The following is a 23,824-nucleotide window of genomic DNA, read 5'->3' as shown; positions in this document are numbered from 1 at the left end:
AATTGGCCTGCGAAAGTAGAGGGGAAATTTCAGTTATATATTCTGGCGTTAGTAAAAGAAAGAAAATCCTCTTTTGTTCTGGAATAATGCAGTCCTGTAAAGGAGGAGCCCATGCGGTCCTGCTCTGTCTTGCTTACAGATCTGCCTGCAGTGTGATGGGCAGGGGACTTCGCTTTTGTACTTTCCTCTAGCTGCTGTTGTACTTGAGGAAGTGTGCATGCAGAAATACTTGCTTTATGCTGCATGTTATTTTAGCTAGCTTGATCGTGTTCCCTTTTTCCTTTCTGTGAAGCTGGCCATAAAGACACAGGGGACTAAGAAGCCCCCTTGGATGGCAGATGGAGTTCTGTGAGCTATACCTGTGCTGAGATCACAGAACCTTTTCTGACCTGCTGACCCTTTATGTGGTCAGGGATTAATTTACTCAGGACAGTGCCCAGCTCTTAGGTGACCAGTGATGTTTACAGCCACTATTTACCTTTCTCCTAAATGTACAATCACTCAAGGTCTGTATCAATCATGAGGGCATCTAGGGCATTAAAATCCCCTCTTCTAAACCATAAGCTAGTGGTTAGACAATAGCAAATGAGTCTCTGGATATTTTTTATGTGTGTATGTGCACATTCATGTGTTCAGGAGTGTGTACATTTTCATATGTATATACAGGTGTGCATGTACATATATGCACATATGTGTAGAGGGTAACAGACAGCCTTGGGTGGCATCATCAGGAGCACCATCTACCTCCTTTGAGACAGGCTCTCTCATTGCCCTGTAGCTCATCAAGTAGCCTAGGCTGGCTGGCCAGCAAGCCCCAAGAATCTGCCACCCAGCGCTGGGATTCGAGTGTACACCACCGTGCCTGACTTTTATCACACAGATTCTGGGGATAGAGCTCAGGTTCTCAGGCTTGCAAGGCAAGCACTTTACCAACTGAGCTGTCTTACCAGCCCCAGATATTCTGCTGTCAATCAGTTCATATGTTGTCATGAAGACTCTCCATAACAGATCTTTCTTATTAGCTGAGTTAGTCACTACATCGTGAACTAAGTAGGACACATGTAGGGTATATGCCAGGGTGGTCACTTGTGGTCCAATAGTGTGATACACCTGCTTTCTGATGTCATAGACTTTCAAGGCATGAGAAAGGCAAAGAGCAGGTACTGTAAGTCTGAGGCTCAGGGAGAGATTTACAGCCAGCAGCACACCGCTTTCAATAAACATCACAGATTAAAGAAGAGAAGAAGCTCTGTCTGGTGTGATCTCTTTTCCTCATGCATTTCATTCTAGCATGGGAAACCCATTAGGCACAGATCTGAAAGAGTCTATTCTGGGCTGAGGTTCACTTCATGGCTTGTACTGTAAGTCAGCCTGAGGGTCTGCTTGAACACAAAAGCACATTAATTCTCTCTCTCTCTCTCTCTTTCTCTCTCTCTCTCTCTCTCTCTCTCTCTCTCTCTCTCTCTCACACACACACACACACACACGTAGAGACTAGAAGTCAACGTCAGGTGTCATTCCTCAGGTACCACCCACCTTGTTTTTCTGAGACAGGGTCTCCTACTGGCCTGGACTGTGCTGATTCAGTTAGACTACCTGACTGGCAAGCTCCAGGGATCCTCCTATCTCTGCCTCCGCAGCACTCAGGTTACAAGCATGTGCCACCATGTTCGTTTTTTTCATCTGGGTTCTGGGGATCAAACTCAGGTCCTCTGTGCTTGCAATGAAAAGCACAATTGTGACCGAGTCAATGACCACTATCCATCCTAAACTCAGCTTCTCATCTTGCCCCTCTTTATTAGCAGTGTTATTGAAAGAGGCTCCTAATCTGTGTCAGTAACCCCTCCCCTTTTTTCCCTTTTGCTCTGTACTTTTTCAGGAAAGAGGGCTGGCTATTTGGGGGACTCTACTACAAAATGAATAATCTCACCTACTTGGCACTGAAAAGGTTCCAGGGTAATTATTGGAGGGGAAAAAGCCTTAAAAATACAAGCAATTTCCAACGGAAGTTTCTGTGGCTCTGATTAGCAAACTCTCTTGATCCCCAGTGAATAATTACTAATTAATCAGGAGGATTTTTTTAAGCTTTTAAAATTAGCACATTAGCTCCTGTAGTCTGGAAGAGAATTGTGGTCTTTTTTTCTTCTTTCCACAGAATTAAAGAGAAAATTGAGGATTATGATTTTGTGATACCATAAGCCAGAGGTGTAGACCTGGAAGTTGGTCCCCCTCACTTCCATCCACCCCACTTCAGGGGTCTTTTGGGTTAATAACACAAATCCAACTGCAGATCATTAAGTCAGTTGGGCACATCAATGAAAACACTTACTGGATTGTTACTAGTGGTCAGGGTTTGGACTGGTTGTTTCCAGATTCTTGGCCTCTTATCCGAAGAATTGAAAATAAGGGCTCACCCAGATTTTCCAAGAAGTAAAATAATTTTATTTGAAACAAATCAATACCACAAATTAAAGAGAGATAGACTATAAAGATTGACAGTGGGCCCCATGAGTGTATATATTCAAGGCCCCCCCATTATTGTTCAGGACTTCCTTTTATGGGTTCAAGAGAAGGAGGAATTAGTTACTAAGGGTCATGGTTTGGGTAGTTCTGTAGTTTGATGAGAGAGAGAGAGAGAGAGAGAGAGAGAGAGAGAGAGAGAGAACTAGTGGCAGAGTATAGGGAAGAACTAGTTCCAGCAGGGAAGTGTCACTTCCTTGCTTTTTCCACACTGATGTCTTGTGAGATATCAGAGAAATGACTATCTTCCTGGGCTTTCTGTCTTTATTACTAATACCTGACATCGTTAACTTAGAAAGAGAATGGATGGGGCCGGTGGAAATGGCTCAGTTGGTAAAGTCTTTGCCACACAATCTTGAGGACCTGAGTTCCATCCCCAGAACCCATGTGAAATGCTGAACTCAGAGGCACACACTTGTAGTTCCAGTGCTGGGGAGTCGGAGACCGGAGGAATCCCTGGGCCTCACCGGCCAGCTATCCTCGCTTATTTGGTGAAGCCAGTAACAGACTCTGTCTCATAAAACAGATAAGGGGATGTCTTGTGAGGAGTGGCACCTGATGCTGTCCTCTGGCCCTCATATGCACACTCACATACACAACTCGTACACACAGTGCATCTGTATACATACACACCACCACAAGGAGGTTTTATTTTGGCTCACGGTTTGTCAAGCTACAGTCTATAGCTGGTTCTGTTGCACTGGCCTGTCAAGAGGCAGCTGCCTTGGAAGTGAGTGGTGGAGCAACACCACTCATAACCTGGAAGTGAAAAGGAGGAAGAAGAAAGAGTTTGGGTTCCTTTTCCCCTTTAAGGGCATGCCACCAGATGACACAAAGACCTCCCATGAGGCCACACTTTTTAAACGTTCCATGTCTCCCGATATTGGTGAGCTCAGAGCTAGAGGATTAGCACCTGGGTCTTTGGAGTCCACTCCAGATACAGACTTGAAGCAGCTGCTGCTGGGAGAAAAGGCTCTTTTTGATCAAGATTGTGGAGGTGGGGCCTGAGCCTTCCAGCAGGAAGCAGACCAATTTTCACTGCCCAGCCCTGTCTCTACTGAACCTTATTGACATAAATCCAGTTAGCATTAAAAAAAGAAAAGAAAATCATCCTTCAAGAAGCTAAACAGAGGAAAGTAGTATTCTATGTGTTTAAAAATTGCAAAGGTGTCAGGGGGCTGGGGATCAGGCTCTGGTAGCAGAGGGCTTGCCTAGCATGCACAAAGTCCTGAGGTCCATCCCCAGCATTGCATAAATCAGGGGTGGTGGGGGCACACCTGAAATCCCAGCACTCCTGAGGTAGAGGCAGGAGGATCAGATGCGCAAGATGATCCTTGGCTACATAGTGGGACCAGGCCAGACTGAGCTCCTTAAGATCCTGTCTCAAGAAACAAAAATAGGACCAGCAAGATGGGTCAGCAGGCAAAGGCCCTTGCTGCCAATGTCTGATGACCTCAATTTGATCCCCAGATCCCACGCAGTAGAAAAAGAGAACTGACTCTCACAAATTGTCTTCTGACCTATACACACACAATTAATTAATTAACATACAAATATATGAGTAAACAAATAAATAAGCAAGGATTTTAAGTAAATAAGAGAAGTAACATGTGAGTAACCCCTTGGTTGTCCCTCCCTGCTGGATTGGCCTGCTATACAAACCCCATATGAGGAAACTATGAAAGTCATTTCTCTCTCTCTCTCTCTCTCTCTCTCTCTCTCTCTCTCTCTCTCTCTCTCCTTTTCCTAGAGAACAGTGGAAAGTTGGCAAGAAGTAAAAATGTTCTATGAAGTGGGAGGTGAATAAGTTGTAAATGATGTTAATGTCTTCCAGGAGGCAGTTTTTCTTGGGAAGTGAATTTATTATAATTAAAATCACTTGAATTTTCTAGAAAACTGAACTTTGCAAGTCTGACTGTGAGAGACACTATTTCTTCTGCACCACATTTACTCCAAGGGAGGCCTTGTCCTTCAAAATGCAACTTAGCATTTGGAATCTGAATTAATCTGAGATGTATTTTCCCATGTGAAGGTTACTTTTTTCTTTCAATCTTCCTTGTCAATAAATTAATTGTAAAATAAGATTTCTCGCAAACAAGAACTTAAACTCCAAATATTTTCTATTAAAAATATAAATTTTATTGTTTTCTATACCACATCTTGAATTCTTTTGGGTGTTTTGGGGACAGGATCTTGCTATATAGCTCTAGATGTTCTCAAACTCACTGTATAGACTAGGTTGACCTTGAATTCTCTATGATCATCAGGACTCTGCCTCCCAAGTGGTGGGATTACAGGCTTGCACTATCACACCCAGTTTCATCCAGCATTCATTGCTCTATTGACCCCCACCCCCAGGGCTTTGTGCATGTTAGACAAGCAGCCTACTAACTAAGCTTTGAATTTTTTTTGTATATTTGCTTATAAATTAAATTATTATCATTGTCCAGTCTTAGACATGTGTCACAACAGTCTTGAAATTGCTGTTTTGGCTACAATCTGGAGTCCTTGGCTCAGTCCAGACCTCTGCTTTCCCTACTGGGTGCAACACCCAAAGGCTCCCAAACCCATGGCTGCTCCATAGGAATGCACTGACATCACTTCCATTCTTCCATCCTGCTGTTGGCCTTGCTTGGACCCAGCACTCTTTGCTCTGCCAGGCAAAGTATGGGTGTACCTGAAAGCCAACTGGTTTTCCTGAAGAGTCATGAGAGAGTTTCTGTAGCTGGGTTTGAAGATGGTGAGAGCCATGTGGGAGGATGTTATGTTAACTTTTACTGGGGAGATGTGAAGGAACAGCTATTCATCCCAGACAAGGAGTCTATGAGAGACCTCAATAACAGTTTTACCCAACTCCAGCTTGAAGAGCCAATGAATTTATTGGGCCTGCTTAGAGAGCACTGGTGAAGAGCTACTCACAGGATTGTGGGTGACCCCAAAACAACCACATCCTCACAAAGTCCCACCTCATCGTGGGTGACACAGCCTCATGAAAGCTGTAACATGGAGTCTTCCTTTAATGAGCCTTCTACTTCTTATATACTTAAGCATCTCCCAACTCCCAAGATCACTTGCAGCTGGGGGTTGGGGTATCAAGACAGCAATGGCTACAATCCCAGGTGAAGGTCCTGTGACCATTCCCTTCGGCCTTCTACTGAGGAGTGTCATAGCTCCATTACCATTTCCATTTCTATTAACCACCATTACCATTACCATAGACTTGGCTTCCTCTGCATTGTTCTGCTCAGTTGCCATGACTGCAGGTAATCTCATCTAAAATGACAGGATGGTCAGATCTGGAGGGAAAAGCCACACTACAGCAGAGGAAATCAGGCGGTGCACTGTATCGGTAAGCAATACCACTGATGGCAAAAACAGAAGTAGAGACTGCAGCTCTGAAACCAGGAGAAACTGAGTCTGGTCTCAGTGTGTGAGCTGGGACAAAGATGCCAGGCTCCCATGAGACTGTAGACCTGTCAATACCTTGGTTTTGGTTCTGCAACACTCTGAGCAGAGATGCAGCCATGTCTTGCCCCATTTAACCTAGGCACCAATTAGAGCATCCCTGCCAGTGCTGACCTCGTGAACTGTGACCTGACAACTGTGGCTTGTTTTCAGCTACTCCCTTGATCTTTTGTGCCTGTGCAACAGGGAAGCTAGAGTCTGTTTCTTCTAGGTGTGTGTTATCCCTTTTCTTCTTGACCAGCTGTGGCCCATGGGAACCCTCCTGGTCCCTCACACTGTCGATATCTCTTGTTAGTTTTACTTCAGTAAGACTTTTTCTCTTTAACATTTTCCTCAGCTTGTGTATGTGTGTGTGTGCATGTGTGAAGGCTAGAGGCCAACCTCAGGTGTCATTCCTTAGATGCCATCCACATTTTTTATTTATTTTATATTTTATTATTTTATTTTATATTTTTTAATTTTATTTTAAGAGAAGGGTCTTTCAATGGCCTAGAGATTACTAAGTAGGTTAGGTTAGCTGTTCAGTGAGCCCCAGAGATCTACCTGTCTTTGCTCTTCCAGAACTGGGATTACAAGCATGCACCACCACAACCAACACTGTTTGTGGGTCCTAGGGATAGGACTCAGGTCCACTGTGCCAAGCACTTTGCTGGCTAAGACATCTCCACAGTCCTTCAATTTTTTACCATTTTATTTTGGGGGACGAAAAATGCATGAACCTGACATGTTACAATCTGTCCTAATAATCATATTTTCCATAGATGCATTATATTGTATTTGTATGACTCTAAGCTTAATGGTTAAAATTGTGTGTGTGTGTGTGTGTTCTTGTGTGTGGAGGATGCACATTCATATTTGTACTCATGCCTGTGAGGCCAGACGTCAATATCAGGTATCTTCCTCAATTGGTCACCATTTTACTTATTTGTTTATTTATTTATTTTTTATTTTTATGTGTATGAGTATTTTGCCTGCATCTAGGTAAGTGCACCATGGAGGCCAGAAGAGGGTATAAGATCCCCCTAGAACTAGAGTTAAGGACAGTTCCCTGTGGGTGCTGGGAACTGAACCCTGGTCCTCTACCAAAGCAGCTAGTGCTCTTAACCACTGAGCCGTCTCTCCAGCCCTAGCCACTTTATTATTTTTTTTAGACATGATCTCTTGCTGAACCTGGAACTTATCTATTCAGTTCATTATGGCTGGCTAATGAACTCCAAAGATCCTACTGTCTCCATGCCACCCAGCACTGATGTTACAGACACATCACCACAACTAGCTTGTACATGGACCATGGGGATCTGAGCTCAGATTTATCACCTATCAGTATATATAATTTAAAATTTTAATATATGAAATTAGTTTTGTGAGTTTACTTAATTATTAAAGAACCAGCCATTTGATTACAGCACAGAGACTGTGATATCAATTTTGTCAACAGAACACAATCGGAATCACTTGGGAAGGGAATCTTATAAGGGATAATCTAGATCAGGGTGGCCTATGGGTAATTCTGTGGGAGATTACCTTGATTACTCTAATTGAGATAGAAAGACCCACCCACTGTGGGAGGCAGCATTCCCTAGGCAAGCTGTCCCAAACTGCAACAGACTGGAGAAAATGAACTCACACCAGCAAACATTCATGCATCAACTCATTGCTTTCTGTACTTGACTATGAATGTAATGTGACTGACTCTCTCAAGTTCCTACCACTGTAACATTTCTGATTTGATGGGACTGTAACCTGGAATTTCAAGCCAAATAAACCCTTTCTCCCTTAAGTTACTTTTGTCATAGCAAGAGGAAAGAAAACTAAGAGACCTTACTCAAAATTCATCATAAGTTGTAAGAAAAATGTTGGGGCATTATGCAGCTTTGGAATTACTTAGATGATAATCAAAGCCCATGGCCAAGCAAAAGAGTAACCCTGAGCAAACCTTTGAAAAGAACAGTAGTGTAACTAAACATAACAGAAGTTACTGGGAGACAGGTGGGGAGGGGAGGGGAGGGGAGGGTGAGGTGTAAAGAGAGGTGAGGGTGAGGTTGGCCTCTTACCTCACCTTCACAGTTACAGATGCATGGTAGGGAAGGGAGGGAGGGGAGAGAGAGAGAGAGAGAGAGAGAGAGAGAGAGAGAGAGAGAGAGAGACTAGTGAGGTCAAGTTGGCTCCTCTGGGATCTGTCCACTGCCAACTGATCCCCAGAGACCACGCTAGATGAAGCGGGTGAGAAAACATCACAATAAGGAAATCACCAGGCAGTGCCATGCAGCCCTGCCAGCATTTCAGAAAGTGAGAAACCAAATCCACGTCCCTTTAACTTCTGGTAGTAAAGAAAATCACACAGAGCATCTCAGTGATCCAGTGGTTTATAAAGAAGGCAACAGCTTTCACTAACCTTCAGATAAAACATCATAAAGACAATGTTTTTTAACCAAGAAACATAAAGTTGCTAGAGAGGCTAACAGACACTGATTTGTTACTTTCTCTACAGGTAGTTGTTGCTTTTCACAGTAACTTTTATCTGGCATTTGTCCATTGTAAAATGTTGAAAGATAAAGAAATGAGTGAGGAACATAGCATTTTCATACCAGTCAGTGGTCAGTGTATATTAACAGTCTGATATTTCCTTCTACTTCTTTTTCTGCATATGAGTAGGAATTAAGTGTATACTGTATAGAGGGACTTCTCATTTCTCTGCATACACGTTTTCCTGTTATTAAAAAGTAACTTTGTGGGCTGGGGAAGACAGCTTAGACAGCAAAGTGTTTGCTGCATAAGCATGAGGACCCAAGTTTGGATCCATGTAAAAGCTGAGCATGCCAGTTTGAGCCAATAACCCAGCACTAACAAGAGGATAGCAAGAGGATCTCTGGGGCTATCTGGGGAGCAGGTCTAGCACAATCAATAGGCTCCAGGTTTGGTGAGAGACCCTGTCTGAAAAAAAGAGGAGAGTGATAGGATCACCATTGACTTCTGGCCTCTACCCACACGTGCACAGGCAAGGACACTCCTCACACACATGCATGTACACATATACCATATACACACACAAATAAGAAAATATTGCTGAACATGTTCATAACTGCATACTATCCCATGATATGAATTTATATAAATATTTGACAGTTATTCTAGATTATTTTCTTAGAAGAGATTTCTTTTTAAAAAAAAAAATCTTTTCCTACAGAAGAGGCTATGGCCATTGTAAGGTTGTTGAAATGTCTTGATTAGAACATTGGAAGCAAGCCAAAACTGTTGGGGAGAAAGAACTCTCATGTGAAATCACTCAAACCAGCACGCAGATAAGCGGCCCTCCAAGCTTCATCACTGTTTATTTTTAAATCCTCTTCCTAATTCTCTGGGAAAGCTGTACTCTTCTGGGGTAGATCTCAGGTCATTCTTAGATGACCATCCTGTGACCCTTTTCAGGTTGCTGGGTGGGAACAGCAATCCCAGTGCCTTGCACAAAAGACCTTGAATCTGTACAGAAACACATTACTGCAAATGGGCACTCTGTTCACCTATGCGCCTTCCTGTTCTGTCAGATGACCTTGAGGATCAGATTTCTCCATTAGGACTGTACTCAGACCTGTTGATCCTGCTGGAAAGAGATCAAAAAGATGCCCGCCCTGAAAACCCCCTTCCTATGGCTTTGAGGGTGTGTAGAAGTCTGGGGTGAAGGTGAGGGAGGCCACGGTAGCTCTCTGTCCTCTGGAGTGGTTCTGCAGTGATCCAGAGCGTTCTTATTTTCTCCATCACTTTTTACCCCATTGGCCATTTTCCTAAAATCATAACGCAAGCCTTCCAAAAGGAAAGGAAAATAATCCCTCAGTAATCTGTTCAAGAATTCTTAGAAGGGAATCTTTATTCTTTTATCACTCTTATGGGAAACCTGACTTATGATTAGGAGTTAAGCTATTTCACCAGGTAGGGTGACAGAGGGGAAGTCATTCTTCTAAGACCAGGGTCAATCAGGGGAAGATCTGCCGGGTGTCACAGCTAAATGTGGCACCTGTGGGAAGGTCCCTTTTAATTGCAGAAGGCTAGATGGAGCTTCATGCTGCTTTCTGGGAGCTGTGCATCTGCTTAACTCTCACTAACCATACAGGGAAAAGGTTGAACATAGAGGAATTCAGTAGAGGGAAGATGTCACCAGGAGGGATTGATTGCCTCCTGAAGATTTCAACAATCCACAGTAAATTTATATTCCCTACAATGGGCATGGTGGCTCACACCTATAATTCTAATACTTGACGAGTAGGAGCAGGAGGAGTTTAAGGACAGCCTTGGCTATATAGTGACTTCAAGGCTAGCCTGAAACCCTTCAAAAAGCAATGAGTTCCAGGCCAGCTGTGGCTACAGGGAGACCTGCCTCAAAAAAATAATAATAATAATAATAATAATAATAATAATAATATAGTTTACATTCCCTTTGCAGTAAGTGAGGAGCACATTTAAACTGTGATCAGGGATGGAAAGAGACAGCTGCTAATTTGCCTTCACAGATGGGTGAACTTCCTTCCTGACCTGGAGCATTCTTTTTCCAGAGCAGGTACCCAAGTAGGAAGAGTCAACTTTGGGAGCACTTAGCTTCATAAATTAGATTCCACAGGTGCAGGTCCACTCTTATCTCCACAGGCCCCAAGTCAATTCTGGGGACCCTGACATCCCAAGAAAGGGGTGTTTGCCCCACTGCCAGGAGCAGCCAAACCTTGCACAGTCACCTGGTTGGTGCGGGGTGGGGGGGGTAACGAAATTTGCAAACTCAGGATCCTGGGCTCAGGGCCAATGCAGGCTGGGTACTTGCATTCCTGCGGTATTCCAGGGAGGGAAGTTAGCCCACCAGCAGCATTCAGGGCTTGGCATCTGGCAGGGAGAATCTTGGGGAGCCAGGCTGGTGTCAGCTCCAGAGGGAGATGCAAGCTGCTTCCTCTTCACTACACTGGTGATGCTACTTTCACGACTTGGGCAGGATCCACCCTCCAGAATGTGTGCAAGAACGCCTAGTCCCCACACTCCTTGGGCCCTGATTGGATGGTGCTTTGATTGGAAGTGCTAAAATGCTAGCAGGCCTTCCAGTTTCCAAATGTGACTGTGGTATCCCTGAATAATTCAGCTTCCTAAACTTGGCACTGGCTCTGACTTATCTCTTTCTGGAAAGGGATTCTGATCCACACCCTTCGCATTTTAAAAAATAGCTTTTACGGTTGCCAAGAGGAGGGCCCGATATTTACTACCAGAGAATGTGTGAATTAAAACATTAGCTTTCTTCCCTGTTGCAATATTCCCTGGCACTTGTTAGCTGACCACTTAGATACCTGGAGAAAGCTCTCCCTGCAGAAATGCCCTCCCATCTTCACAGTGCCTGACCCACCTCTCTTATTTGTGCTTGGAAGGCAGCGCACACCAGGATTTGGCCACTTAGCATTCAGACCGTGTCAAGATTGAAGTGAAAAGCTTATATTGCAAAGCTGGGTGTGCAGTGGCCAGACCAAACACAGTGAACAGTTCAAATCACAGTTAGATTATAAGAGAGTATGGAGCAAAGCCTGCATGCCTGTCTCATCAGTGGAGCAGTAGATGAAAGGAATCACTCCATAAATGCCATGGGAGCTGTGGTGGTATAGACCTGTTCTTTCAGGCTGCCCCTGGTGGCCTCCAAAAGTTCATTAGGGTATAGACATCTCTGCCGCTCCTCCTCCTCCTCTTCCTCCTCCTCCTCCTCCTCTTCTTCTTCTTCCTCCTCTCATCTCTCTCCTCTTTTGTCTTTTAAATGCAAAGCATCTCCCCGTGGGTGGAGAAAGGAACAATTCCTCTGTGTATTTCCATGTTTTGCAAAGGGACAGTGAGCTAGAGATGTTAGCTGGCCCGGTGATTACTACTGGAAACATCAGGCACAACAGGGGAAATGGTGTTTAGACAGTAAGTCACATGTGTTAATGCTTAGCTCCATCAATGCCAGCTTTATTTTCTTCTTGATATACACAAAGCTGGCAGACAATTTTAACCGATGAGGTAATGTCATCTTTAATTTAGAGAGCCTTGAGCTGTCCATGTTAACCAGTGATATCATCCCGATGGTTGTCTCCTGGGATTTAACATAGACATAAGTCATGGGTCCCAGCAGTCTGAAGAGAGCTAGTTAATGAATGCATGGTCATCAAGAAGATTTCTTCCACTTGATTTCTTTTAAATTGCCAGATATAGTTTATGTGACTGCCATATTTTAGCCAGATCTGAAATGAATATATCCCAGGATTTTTGAAACAAGATTTGAAATGAATGGGTCATAATGGTTTCATGTCAGTTCTAGGAGAAAAATAAAGACAAATCAGGTTCTCTGGCTCCCTGGTGGCTCAGTAAATAATAAAAAGGAAAGAGGCTGGGGAAATGGCTCATTGGGTACAGTGCTAACTGAAAAGCATGAAGACCTGGGTTTGGATTCCCATTACCCACATAAAAAGCTGGATGTAGCATCATGCATCTGTAACCCCCTGAACAGGGAAGTGAAGACAGGAAGATCCTGGAGCTCACTGACCAGGCAGTCTAGCCTCATCAGTCCAGGTTAAGTCAGCAACACTCTCAAAAAGAGATAGGTCAACACTAAGAGCACTGGGTGCTCTTGCAGAGGATCCAAGTTCAGTTCCCAAAGCCCACATGGTACTAACAAACAACTCCAGTTCCAAGGGATCCAACGCCCTCTTCTGGTCTCCTCAGCATTGCATGACATGGGTGCACTTACATATATGCAGGCAATACACTCATACACAAAAACAACTAAATAAATAAATAAGTAAATAGATTTTTAAAAATAAGTGGGCGAACAATAAAGGAAGACATCAGACATTGACGTCTGACCGCCACACACACACATGCACACCCCCCCCACAAACACAAACACATGGACATACATATACACAAAAAGGAAGGAAGGGAGGAAGGAAGGAAGGAAGGAAGGAAGGAAGGAAGGAAGGAAGGAAGGAAGGAAGGAAGGAGCAGGACACTAAGAAATATAGTAATGTAGCACCAAACCAATGGAAATTTCATTTTTCTCAGAGATATCAGTGTTTCCTGTGGATTCTCTACCTTTTAAAGATTCAGTGGCCCTGAGCACAAGTTAGCTCAGCGTGATCTCTCCTATCATTTTATCACTGGTCAGTCAATCATCAAGCCTGGGTTTTCTTTCATACTTTCACAATTGTGTTCTATTTCCTTTCTCAACAATATCCCTTTAAAGATTCCAACTGATGGGTATAAACAAATTTACTTTCCAATTTTACATAAACTTTTTCAGTGGATAAATTATGCTTTGTGACAAGTGTAGGCTGGAGAGGCATTCTGTCTCAATCACTGAATGTGGCTACCCAGTTCTCAGAAGTCTGGAGCTGGGCAGAATGGCATTAAACAGTGAAGAATCTATTTATTATTCCATGGCCATATGTTTAGAAGGTCTCTCACAGAAATCAAAGTATTGTTTGTGGGGCACTCTACCAAGGAGACATTCTGAATTCATAAGAGAACCTCGAAGTCTGAAAAGAATACTCCCCATTATTCGTGGGAACCCCCTCCACAGACAAAGCAACACTCCTTAATAATAGAGAATTGTGCTTCAGAGATTTTGCTTTTTCTTGTTAATTGCTTACTCTGGCTGACATTGTCTGTAAGTATAATGGACACCATTATTCTTAACGGTTCTCTGCTGCTGATGATGTGCACAGGCACGATGCAGTCCATTTTAATCATTTCATTTTGCTGTGTATTCTTCCCTCTGTGCAGTGAGTGGTGAAAGGCAGATGGTGCCAGGTTTGGGTCCCCCCCGCTTGACAGACCACTTTAGATAATGTTAAAGTTCCTCAGATTTTGAAATTGGAAGGGCATTTCTTGCCAGCCTCACACCACCTTCCCTTCTTGTTCACAAGGTATGACTACGTGGAGGTGTTTGATGGGGAGAATGAAAACGGCCGGCTGTGGGGAAAGTTCTGTGGGAAGATCGCACCATCTCCCGTGGTGTCCTCGGGGCCATTTCTCTTAATCAAATTTGTCTCTGACTATGAGACACATGGCGCAGGATTTTCCATCCGCTATGAAATCTTCAAAAGAGGTGAGTAACTTCCATAAGAACAATGTTTAAATGATAATTACTATTGTCTGATGTCATGGAAGAATGCATGGAAAAGAAAGACAGATGCTTCCATCCTTCCAAAAGGAATTCTATTTTCCCTTACAGAAAGATTGTAAAATACTTTAAATAAATGAAAGCTATCCACGGTGTGGTAGAAGTGTGTTTAAAATCTATCAAAACTATTCAGAAATCAAAATATGCTACCCCACGTGTGTTGACTGCTTAAAGGATTATGATGTGTTGGGCTCTCTAAAGAGCATTATTCATGTCTTTCCTCCTCAGAAATAAGCTTAAGATACTGCTGAAGTCCACTTTTTTTTTTTTTTTTGAGACAAGATCTCCAGCTCAGGTTGGCCTTCAACTCGATACATAGCTGAGGATGACCTTGAATTCCTGATCCTCCTGCCTGCACCTTTCAAGTGCTAGATCAAAAGTGTCTGCCACCACACCTGCCTCCTGTATATGAGGCAAGCATCCTACCAGTTGAACCTCATCCCCAGCCTAAGTTTGATTTCTATTGTGAAAAATACAGTCAGTCCCTATTCCTTTAAAGTTATGGGTAGCACAGTCCCTTTATTTTATCACAAAATTCAGAACTGGTAGTTCCCAAGAAAAACAAAGTCTTATTCTTTCTATTACTGCTTTGTAGAGAAGAGGCTTTCTGGTAACAGGAGAAGGATGAAGGGAAGAACTTCATGGAAGAAATAAAGCAGCTGTGGTTCAAGAGGCAATCTCCTTGGGAATAAAATACCAGTTAGCACCTCTAATACAAGTAATTACTAATCTTCCCTTCCAATGGTATATGTTGGCATGGAATCAAATCTGACAGTTTGTAGGCTTCTAGTCTTAAGGGATTAAATACATGTATCAGTCATTTGTTGGTCAGCTTTCTGTAACTATAACAAAACACCTGAGGCAATTGATGTTAAAAGAAGGGGTTAGTTAACTTTGACTCATAGTTTTAAGCTTTTGGTCTCTGATTTTGTTCCCATCATAACAGATAGCACATTAGGAGCAAACTCCTCACCTGATGGCCAGGACTCAAAAAAAATGGGGCCTCACAGTCCCTTTCAAGAGTACCCCCAATGACTAGAAGACTGCCCACTAGGCTGTATCTCCTACAGGTTTGCCACCTCAGATAGCACCATGTCTCTGTATGACCTTGGGGACGTTCCAGAGCCATCCTGGATCAGGCCAACACTTAAGCACTGTACATGCCTGGAGGCCACTGTAGAGTGTTCTTCTTTTGGTCTCTGTTATTTACATTTTTAATGTATTTTTGTGTACTTCCTATAAAACATCTTAATGATCTTTATACCCCCTCCCCATCTATACCCTCTATAGTCCCCCACCAGATTTCATGCATTCTGTCACACATGTTAAGGCCTATCAAGTCACGTTAGTGTACCAAGATGTCCCTCAGTCCAAATTCATCCACTGAAGTCTAGTCAGCCTATCTAGAGTCCCTCCCTTAAAAAGATCCACTCTCCCTCACCCAGTAGTAATCAGCTGCCAATAGTGCTTTGGCTAAAGTTGAGGCCTGCTGCCCATTTCCCCAGTTCTGTGCTGGTTTTTGTCCGATTGAGTTTGCATGGATCTTGTACATGCTGACACCAATGCTACAAGTTTGTATGAGCAAGTTCCCAGAGTCCTGGAAGACTGCTTCCTTATGGTCATGTACCTCTTTGCCTGGCTCTTACAATCTTTCCACCCACTCTTCCAAAATGTTCCCTGAGCCCTGGGTGGGTGAGATTTAATATAGCAGAAATCTGTTAATAGTCCAGAAACAAAGGCTCAAGTTTGGAACATATTTTCCTGAAATATTGGAGAAAGTGTTTGTTTTAGTAGGAAAAAAACAAAACACAAATCTAGTTACACCAACTTCAAAAGCCTGAGATCTTTTGAGTCAGCAATGGATGAACCATGGAAAGAAGTATCATTGGGAGTTTTGAGTTTAGGGACCACTGGTATGACTTCTTCACTTTTCAAACATGTCTGGCCCTGCACATATGGAGGGAACTTTCTTCAGAGGTTTATAAAAGCCTGGGGCTTGGCAGAAAGTTCAGTTCAGTCAATAAAGTTCTTGCTTTGCAAGCACAAGGACCTGAGTTCAATCCCCAGCACCCATGTAAAAAAAACAGGGTATGGTGGCACACACTTGTACGCCTAGCTCTGGGGAGATGAAAACAAGAGGATCCCTGGGGCTCACTAGTCAGCCAGCCTAGCCTATTTGGTGAGCTTCAGGCCAATGAGAGACCCTGTCTCAAAAGAATGGGGAATGATGTGTAAGGAGCAACACCATGTTTGTACTCTGGCACCCACACACAGAAATTAATATAAGCAGTACTTAGAGGAAACAACTTTTAGCTGCACCTGATAGTTTGCATACCACATCAAGATGAACAATTACAAATAGATTTGTATTTTCTTGCATTGGAAGCTGTTCGGCTTGTTATTTAAAGCATATTACATGTCTATGTGAGCACACGTGCGAATTTACATTTGTCTTCTTTCATGTGGGTCCATCAAAGGCAACAGGTGTTAGAAAAGGAATAAGAATGGCCTTTCATTTTCAGCATTTCTCAAAGATCTGAAGCTAGTTGAGAGAGATGAAAGAGAGATGTCACTAGCTCAGAGAATTCTTCCTCCTCCTCCTCCTCCAAAGTATGTCATCTATTCTCTTCAATTTTCAGCCAAAGTCTCAGCAAATCACAGCCTCCTTTCCAGGTCTACTAGTGTGGGCCAAATAGACCCAACATGTGATGTAGCTTAATCCTTGCCTGGCCTCTCCACTGGGCATCAAGCCCCTGTTGTGAGAAACTTTCACAGGTCTATTTCATGCTGGGTCAAGACTCAATCCTTCTGGAAGCTGGATAGGGCCTAGGCAGACCCTGCCCTTGTCCACCTTCAACTGCCACCCACTACAGTGTGGCATCCTGCTCCAGGTCTGCTCTACCCAGAGACTGGAAGGTCTGAATGTGCATTTTACCTCTGCAGCTGGTTACTGGTATGATGAGAAGCCTCAGTTTCCTCATCAGTGGAGCCAACACCAAGCATGTAGAAGTTGGATGAAATGGGAATGTGTAACTCTGATGCCTGCCTCTGACTTGTGCTCAGTAAACACTTTTAGATCAGCTGGTGCCTTAAAATCTCAGCGTCCCACACTCTCCCAGAATGCATTTGACCTCCTGGAAAACATAGTTCCAATCTGTCTGCTCAGAAAGCACTCCTATTTAACCTGACTTTTCTGTGCATATCCTCCTTGAAAATACTGAACAGTAGGCAGAGTATTTGTGAGTGTGTGCAAGCATATTGTATACACACATTCCATTTACCAATGTTTCTCCTTAATATTTTCAAATTTTCTCATGTAATGTTCACTCTGTTTTCCAACAGTTACTGTATTTGGAAAATGCAAAAATATTATTCCATTACTGCATATACTATTATTCATAAAATATTAGCAAAATGCAAGTACAAATATAGTTTTCTTCAAGTCATTTAATGATTTAATTCCTTCATGAATTTCTGATCTTTTGAAAATTCAGCACTTCTTTTAAGGATCAGCAATTTCAAGTTTTCCTCAAAACTGATGAATTATACCAATCATAGTTTAATGCAACCAGGAAATTAATTTTTTATATGCTGCCTTTGAGGTTTTTCAGGCAGTGGATTATAGTTCTGAGAGTTAGCCACTCTGAGCTCTGGGGGCTCAGTGTGCAGACACTGTTCTGCCTGGCAGCCCCAGCATCCCTAGATGTTGGAATCTTGGGCCACCAGCCTCACAATTGTTCCCATTCACCTAAAGAAACTTCCCTGGGACACCCACACATCCAACCCATCACTTTTACCCTGTTCTGCCCATTAGCCTGGACTACCAGCCACAAAGCTAAAGGAGGTTGGAGAAGTTTCTATGAGTCCCTGTTTTGGGGGGGTGGCAGGTAGGCTTGATGCAGATTATATAATTAAAAGTCTATATATTTAATGAGGACCAAGGATGTGACTCACTGGTAGAGTGCTTGCCTAGCATATAGAGAGCCCTGAGCTCCATCTCTAGCACTTAACAAACCAGGCAATGTGGTACATTCCTATAATCTCAGCACTTGGTAGGAGGGGGCAGGAAAAGCAGAATTTCAAGTTCATCTTCTGCTACAGGAGTTCAAGGCCAGTCTGGGATACCCAGGACCCTGTCTAAAAAACTAAAGTAAAATAAAATCAGTCTGTATATTTAACAGTAACTCAAAGAAAGCATATTAGCTCTTATGACCACCCATCCTCATTGTCATTAACGTCCAGAGGTGGCCTTATTGTAGCCACGCGAGGCACTCTCCATCTTCCAGATAGCACCCAAAGTGTGGCATTCTTCCAGATGTGTGGGCATGAGCACCAATCCTCTTGCAGCTCATTGGCCTCCAGGCAGCTGGGCCTGAAGGCCTCAGTCCTGTTTAGCCTTGGGAGTTCCTACAACATTCCTAAACCTTCTTCTGATACTGTCCCCTTTAGAGATTGCACTTGTTCAACTAATATAATATAACAGTGAAAAGGAAAATGTTTTAAAAAATCACATTCAGGGGCAGGAGGCTGGAGAGGTGGCTCAGCAGTTAAGAGCTCTGGCTGTTCTTCCAGAGGACCTGGGTTTGGGTCCCAGCAGTTACATGGCAGCTAGCAACAGTCTGTAACTCCAGTTTCTGGGGATCTGTCTCCACCTTCTGGCCCCTCTAGGCATTGCATACCTGTGATATACCTACATACATACAGGCAAAACACTCATATTCATAAAATAAAAATAAATAAATTTTTAAATTAAAAATTCTAAAAGACTCCCCAAATCACATATATCATATAACATGTGTGATGCATGGGTTATTTATTATATATTAATTATAAATTAATATAACATAATGTGTTGATATAGTCTTACAGTGTATGATACAAAGACATGGGCTATTCCATATACACCTGAATTAGGGATACTTGGCATTCTCACTGTTGTCTCAGGGTCTTTTAAAAATAGAATGAGTGGAGGCAGGTGTATCTCTGTGAGTTCAAGGCCAGTCTAGTCTACACAATGAGTTCCAGGACTGCTGGGGCTACAGAGAGACCCTGTCTCAAAAAAAGACCCCTCCCCCAAAAAAGAATGAAAAAATCCATTTAGAACTAACCTAGAAAAATGCAACTGACACATGAGTTTTTAGCCAGAGTCAAACAGATTAGCATCTGGGGTTGGAATCGGGATGCCTGAGCCCTGTGTGGGAAGGTTTCTAGGTGTTCTGAACAAGCTGACTCTGCTTCAAAGGCCAGGCACACTGTGTCCAGGTAACAGCACTATTCTTCTGCACCCCAGCTGTGGATATCTAAAGCAGGTACTAGGAGAAAGCCATATATGTTCACTTTCTCAGGAGCTGCCAGAGGCTGAGATGGAGACTAAGCTTACTGACCTGGACCACTAAAAATGAGGGTCTGATAGCTATTGTCATCTGCTTTGATGTGTAAGAAGTTACTCCTGGTCTCTGGGAACATCAGAAAGGTGTTTAGTTAAGAACAGTCTCAGGCTGATAAGATGATTTAATCAGTAAAGTGATTGCCTTACAAGTATGGGGACCTGAGTTTGATCCCCAACACCCAAGTGAAAAGCTGGGTGTGGAGGTGAAACCTTGGGATCCCAGTGCTGGGGAGGTAGAGAGAGGTGGTTCCTTGGAACTCATTGACCAGCCAGTCTATCCAAACCAGTGAGCACCAGCTAAATGTGAGAGACTCTGTCTCAAGAACCAAGGTGGATGACATTAAGGAAGGCCAACTGAAGTTGTCCTCTGGCACACTTACACTCACATGTACACACACACACACACACACACACACACACACTTGCACACACACGGACATGCACACACACGGACATGCACACAGGCACACAGACATATTCAGATGCAAAGAATAGTCTCAACATGTCATCTTGTTTAATTGACTCTTGGAATCCTGATCAGGGACCTGTGAGTCACAGCCAGACAGAGAAAGAACAGCTGGCTTGAACATTCCTAGATTTCTGAGATTCAAAGGGTGCTATCCTCTCTGCTTTACTTAAGCATGGCTCTTTGAAGATCAGAGCAGTGGCAGCCATGAAGGCAGAGCTGAAAGTCATGAAGCATGTGACAATGTGGACAGGCAGTTTTCAGCCATAGAGAATCTCACCAGATGCCATGAATTGAAGTTTCGCTCATTCATATAACCTCACGGTCAGCCTCAACTACACCCACATGTACTCTTGTTCATTTTCAATCACAAATCACCACAGTTTGCAACATCTTGATAACTCTGAACAGTCATTAAAATCACACATTGTAAATATGTACATTTAGCACACACACCCCTGTGAATGAGCAAATTTAAGCTGGTATACTGCACCAAAGCTGATACTTGAGGGAAGGTTAGGATGTCAGCGACTATATCAGGTGACTCCCAGGATTGGGGCTGTAATCACAGTTTATAGTGCCCTCGCTAACTGCCACACGTTGACACGCACCTGTGTCAACACTGCTCAGAGTGAGTCAGTCACCTGGGGTCCATGTATGAATTACCTTTCACGTTCAGTTTGTCAAAGAGACAGAGGTCACATCTGGCTGAGTGATGGACCCACCGCCAGGGGAATTTGAAACCCAAACTCTCTCAGCTGAATTCTCTCCCTTGCCTCCATAAATGTTCTATTTCACCAATAAAGAGCTGTCAGCCTCGAGATTTAAAGATCTGAGCTTGAAGGGGCTATAATTATTTCTCTAAGGCTCTGTCGTGATTTCTGCCGCTTGCTCATTGTTCCTGCAGGATTTTGTATTTGTCATTTTTTTTCTGCCTAAACAGCAGACGCCTTTAAATTGCTCCACATAAATTAAACTCTAACGTGAGCACTGTAAACCCCAACCTGAAGCTCCTGACCATCACCACTAAGAAAAGGGTGAGCAGTGAATGGTTAGGACAGTGATCATGATGCTGAACTTTCACTAGAAAACCATTCTGTCTTTTCCCTTAGCAAGGTTAAGTGAGTTTTCACTCTGTCTTTTATCCATAGGTCCCGAATGTTCTCAGAACTATACAGCACCTAGTGGCGTGATAAAGTCCCCTGGATACCCTGAGAAGTACCCCAATAGCCTAGAATGCACCTATATCATCTTTGCACCGAAGATGTCTGAAGTCATCCTGGAGTTTGAAAGTTTTGACCTGGAGCAAGACCCAAATCCTCCGGGAGGAATCTTTTGTCGCTACGACCGGCTGGAGATCTGGGATGGGTTCCCTGATGGTAAGATTTGGAATGGCAGGAAAATGAGATCATTTACCAGTATCATGATGCATCATTTAAAAAAACAAGAGCCCAAAAGGACATGGAAAAGAAAACAAAACGGAGACTATGCAACGCAGGGACAGAATATTTGTGCTCAGCAAGGCCTTTGTGACTGCCTACTCCAACCCCTATACTGTAGAGAGGGCAGTAGAGGCCATGAGAGATTTTGCAAGGGCCTCAGCAATTTCTGTGATAGACCAACACATACTTTTCCTGATCAACTTATTTCTGCTCATTTCAATGACCTGCCTACAGGTCATTAATTCACAGACTCTCAGAGAACAGGTTCTTCAGACATCACTTAAATCAATCAGTCATTTTAGATGTGAGAGAGGCAGAGTACAGCAGAGTAAAGGGCTAGCAAGTTCAGGAAGAGGAGGTGGACGTTGAAATTCTAAACAGGGTGGTCAAGTGAGATCATATTAAGAAAATCCCATTTGTGCACAGGCTTAAAGGAGGCAGGGAGACAGCCATTTGGGTATCTACATGAAAGTTTCCAGAGAGTTAGGTGAATGGTTAAAAATATGCACACAAACTCCACAATATAAAGAGTTTGTTGCAGCCATGTTGTGCTTAACCTGATTCCCTCTTACAAAAAGACAGCTTGGAAGAGCCCGTGGCCTTCAGTGAGAGATGTGCGATGGCTATAAGGCAGTGGGATAACATTCTTAAGTTGGAGGGAAGAACATCGAAAAGAGCGAACAGAGTGAGAAGGCAATTGTCGTGGTATTTAAAAAGACACTAAAATTTTTCAGTCATTTTATCAGCAAAGAGCAGAGAAAAACTGATGTCAGAAGCACCTTATGTTTTCATTGAGATGAATGTTTGAGTTAACTTTAGTTTGATCTCTTCTTTGCTCTTTTACCTTATAATAAGATTATAATGATCTATGGGAGCTCCCTCAAGAGCTAATGGTATTCTTCCCAAACATAGTGTTGAAGGATGTCCAAGCATTCCATCTGGTAATTAAGAAAACAGTATTATAATAATGTTGTAACAATAGTTGGAACATGTAATAATGGGTTTATTTGTTCACAACCTAAATTTGCAGCCTTCCTTTCTAGAACTTTCATCTAAACTGATGTCTGAAGAGGAGGTCTCATCAAGCAACTTATTTAGAATACTTTGGGAAAGAGACACGTTGTTATTAGTGTCAAGGGTTTTTCAAAGTGGTAATTTTCTGGTTCTAGAAAAATAACTGAGTTGAAGCTAAGAACAATTAACAATAAGAGTTACCAGCCTTGAGTTTACCCATGGTTTGAACCATAGTAAATTTGGCTCATGCCTAAATAACACTGGCTTTGGAATATGAAGAAGTCTTTGTTTTTTCTTGTTGTTGTTGTTGTTGTTGTTTTAATTGCATGTTTGTTTATTTGTTTGAGATAGGGTCTCTCTATAGCCTAGGGTGATCTCAAACTCACTATGTAGCCAAGGATGTCTTTGAACCCCTGATCCTTCTGCCTCCACCTTCCCAGTGCTATGATTCCAAGCATGCACCACCACGCCTGCTTTCAACAGTGCTGGGGCTTGAACCCAGGGCTTCATATGTGCCAGGAAAGCACTGTGCCAACTGAGCCACATCCCCAGCCCAAGAACTCTTTGTACATGTGTTAATATTTATTTACTTGACCTCAAACAGTCACTACCAGCACAATTATGAGTCTCTCTTTTATAAGCAAAATGGGAACTTCCCCCTCCTGGGTTCTTTGTCAGTGACACTAGAAACATTCTTGTCACCATAGGTCAGTGCACGCAGCTCTTATGCCAATAGGTTGTTAGTCTCTAATATCTTTTCCAGAAACAGCAGCCAGAAGGTGCAGAAAGCTTTTAGCCATCATGTGACTTTATGTTGCATTGTATCATAAACATCAAATTAAAGAACTAAGTAATTGCAAGCTATCTACTGATTCCAATTGACTTTGAAGAAAAGCAGTTTACTCTGAAAATCCAAATCAAGGCACACGGGTTGTGAATCACACATCTCTGTCTATCTTTCTCTGGGAAGCTCTGTTGGATTTTCAAGCAGCAACTCTGAAGAAATTGGAAGAGAGAGCCAAGCCTGCTACCCCAGGGGGATGCTGCATGTGTGTGGACTGGATAATGGAGCCCCAGAGTGCTGCGCTCACACCACTGGGCACCAGCCTCTGCCTGAGCTGGGAGGAAAAACTGGAACCTAGTCACTGAGTCAACAGACTCAGGACTGAGTTTCCCAAGAGCTAGAATGAGTGCTGTTTTTCATTTACTTTTACATAGAAAGTAGTCTCATAAGACCATAAGGATAGAAATAAATGTGCCAATATACAAACTCTCATCCTTTTTATCGAAGGCTTATTAATTTATGAAAAGTATAAGTGACCTGTCTGGTAAATTTCAAATGGCTCCTTTTT

General features: G+C 43.0%; 1 protein-coding gene across 4 annotated transcripts in view; it reads left to right on the top strand.

The window, feature by feature from the left end:
* The window catches only part of Nrp1 (neuropilin 1), a 156,425-nt gene that overhangs the window by 49,139 nt on the left and 83,462 nt on the right, over nucleotides 1-23,824 (top strand). For all 4 annotated transcript variants that reach the window (XM_008847589.2, XM_029570666.1, XM_008847588.2 and 1 more), the window contains exons 3-4: nucleotides 13,905-14,086; nucleotides 21,168-21,395. In XM_008847589.2, coding sequence (XP_008845811.1) covers nucleotides 13,905-14,086; nucleotides 21,168-21,395 — 410 coding nt within the window. The remainder of the gene's footprint in view (nucleotides 1-13,904; nucleotides 14,087-21,167; nucleotides 21,396-23,824) is intronic.

This window comes from Nannospalax galili, unplaced genomic scaffold (genome assembly GCF_000622305.1).
Source record: "Nannospalax galili isolate Female #2095 unplaced genomic scaffold, S.galili_v1.0 scaffold123, whole genome shotgun sequence".
NCBI lineage: Eukaryota > Metazoa > Chordata > Mammalia > Rodentia > Spalacidae > Nannospalax > Nannospalax galili.
Note: the sequence above shows the minus strand (reverse complement) of the source record. Positions and strands in the feature narration are given on the sequence as shown.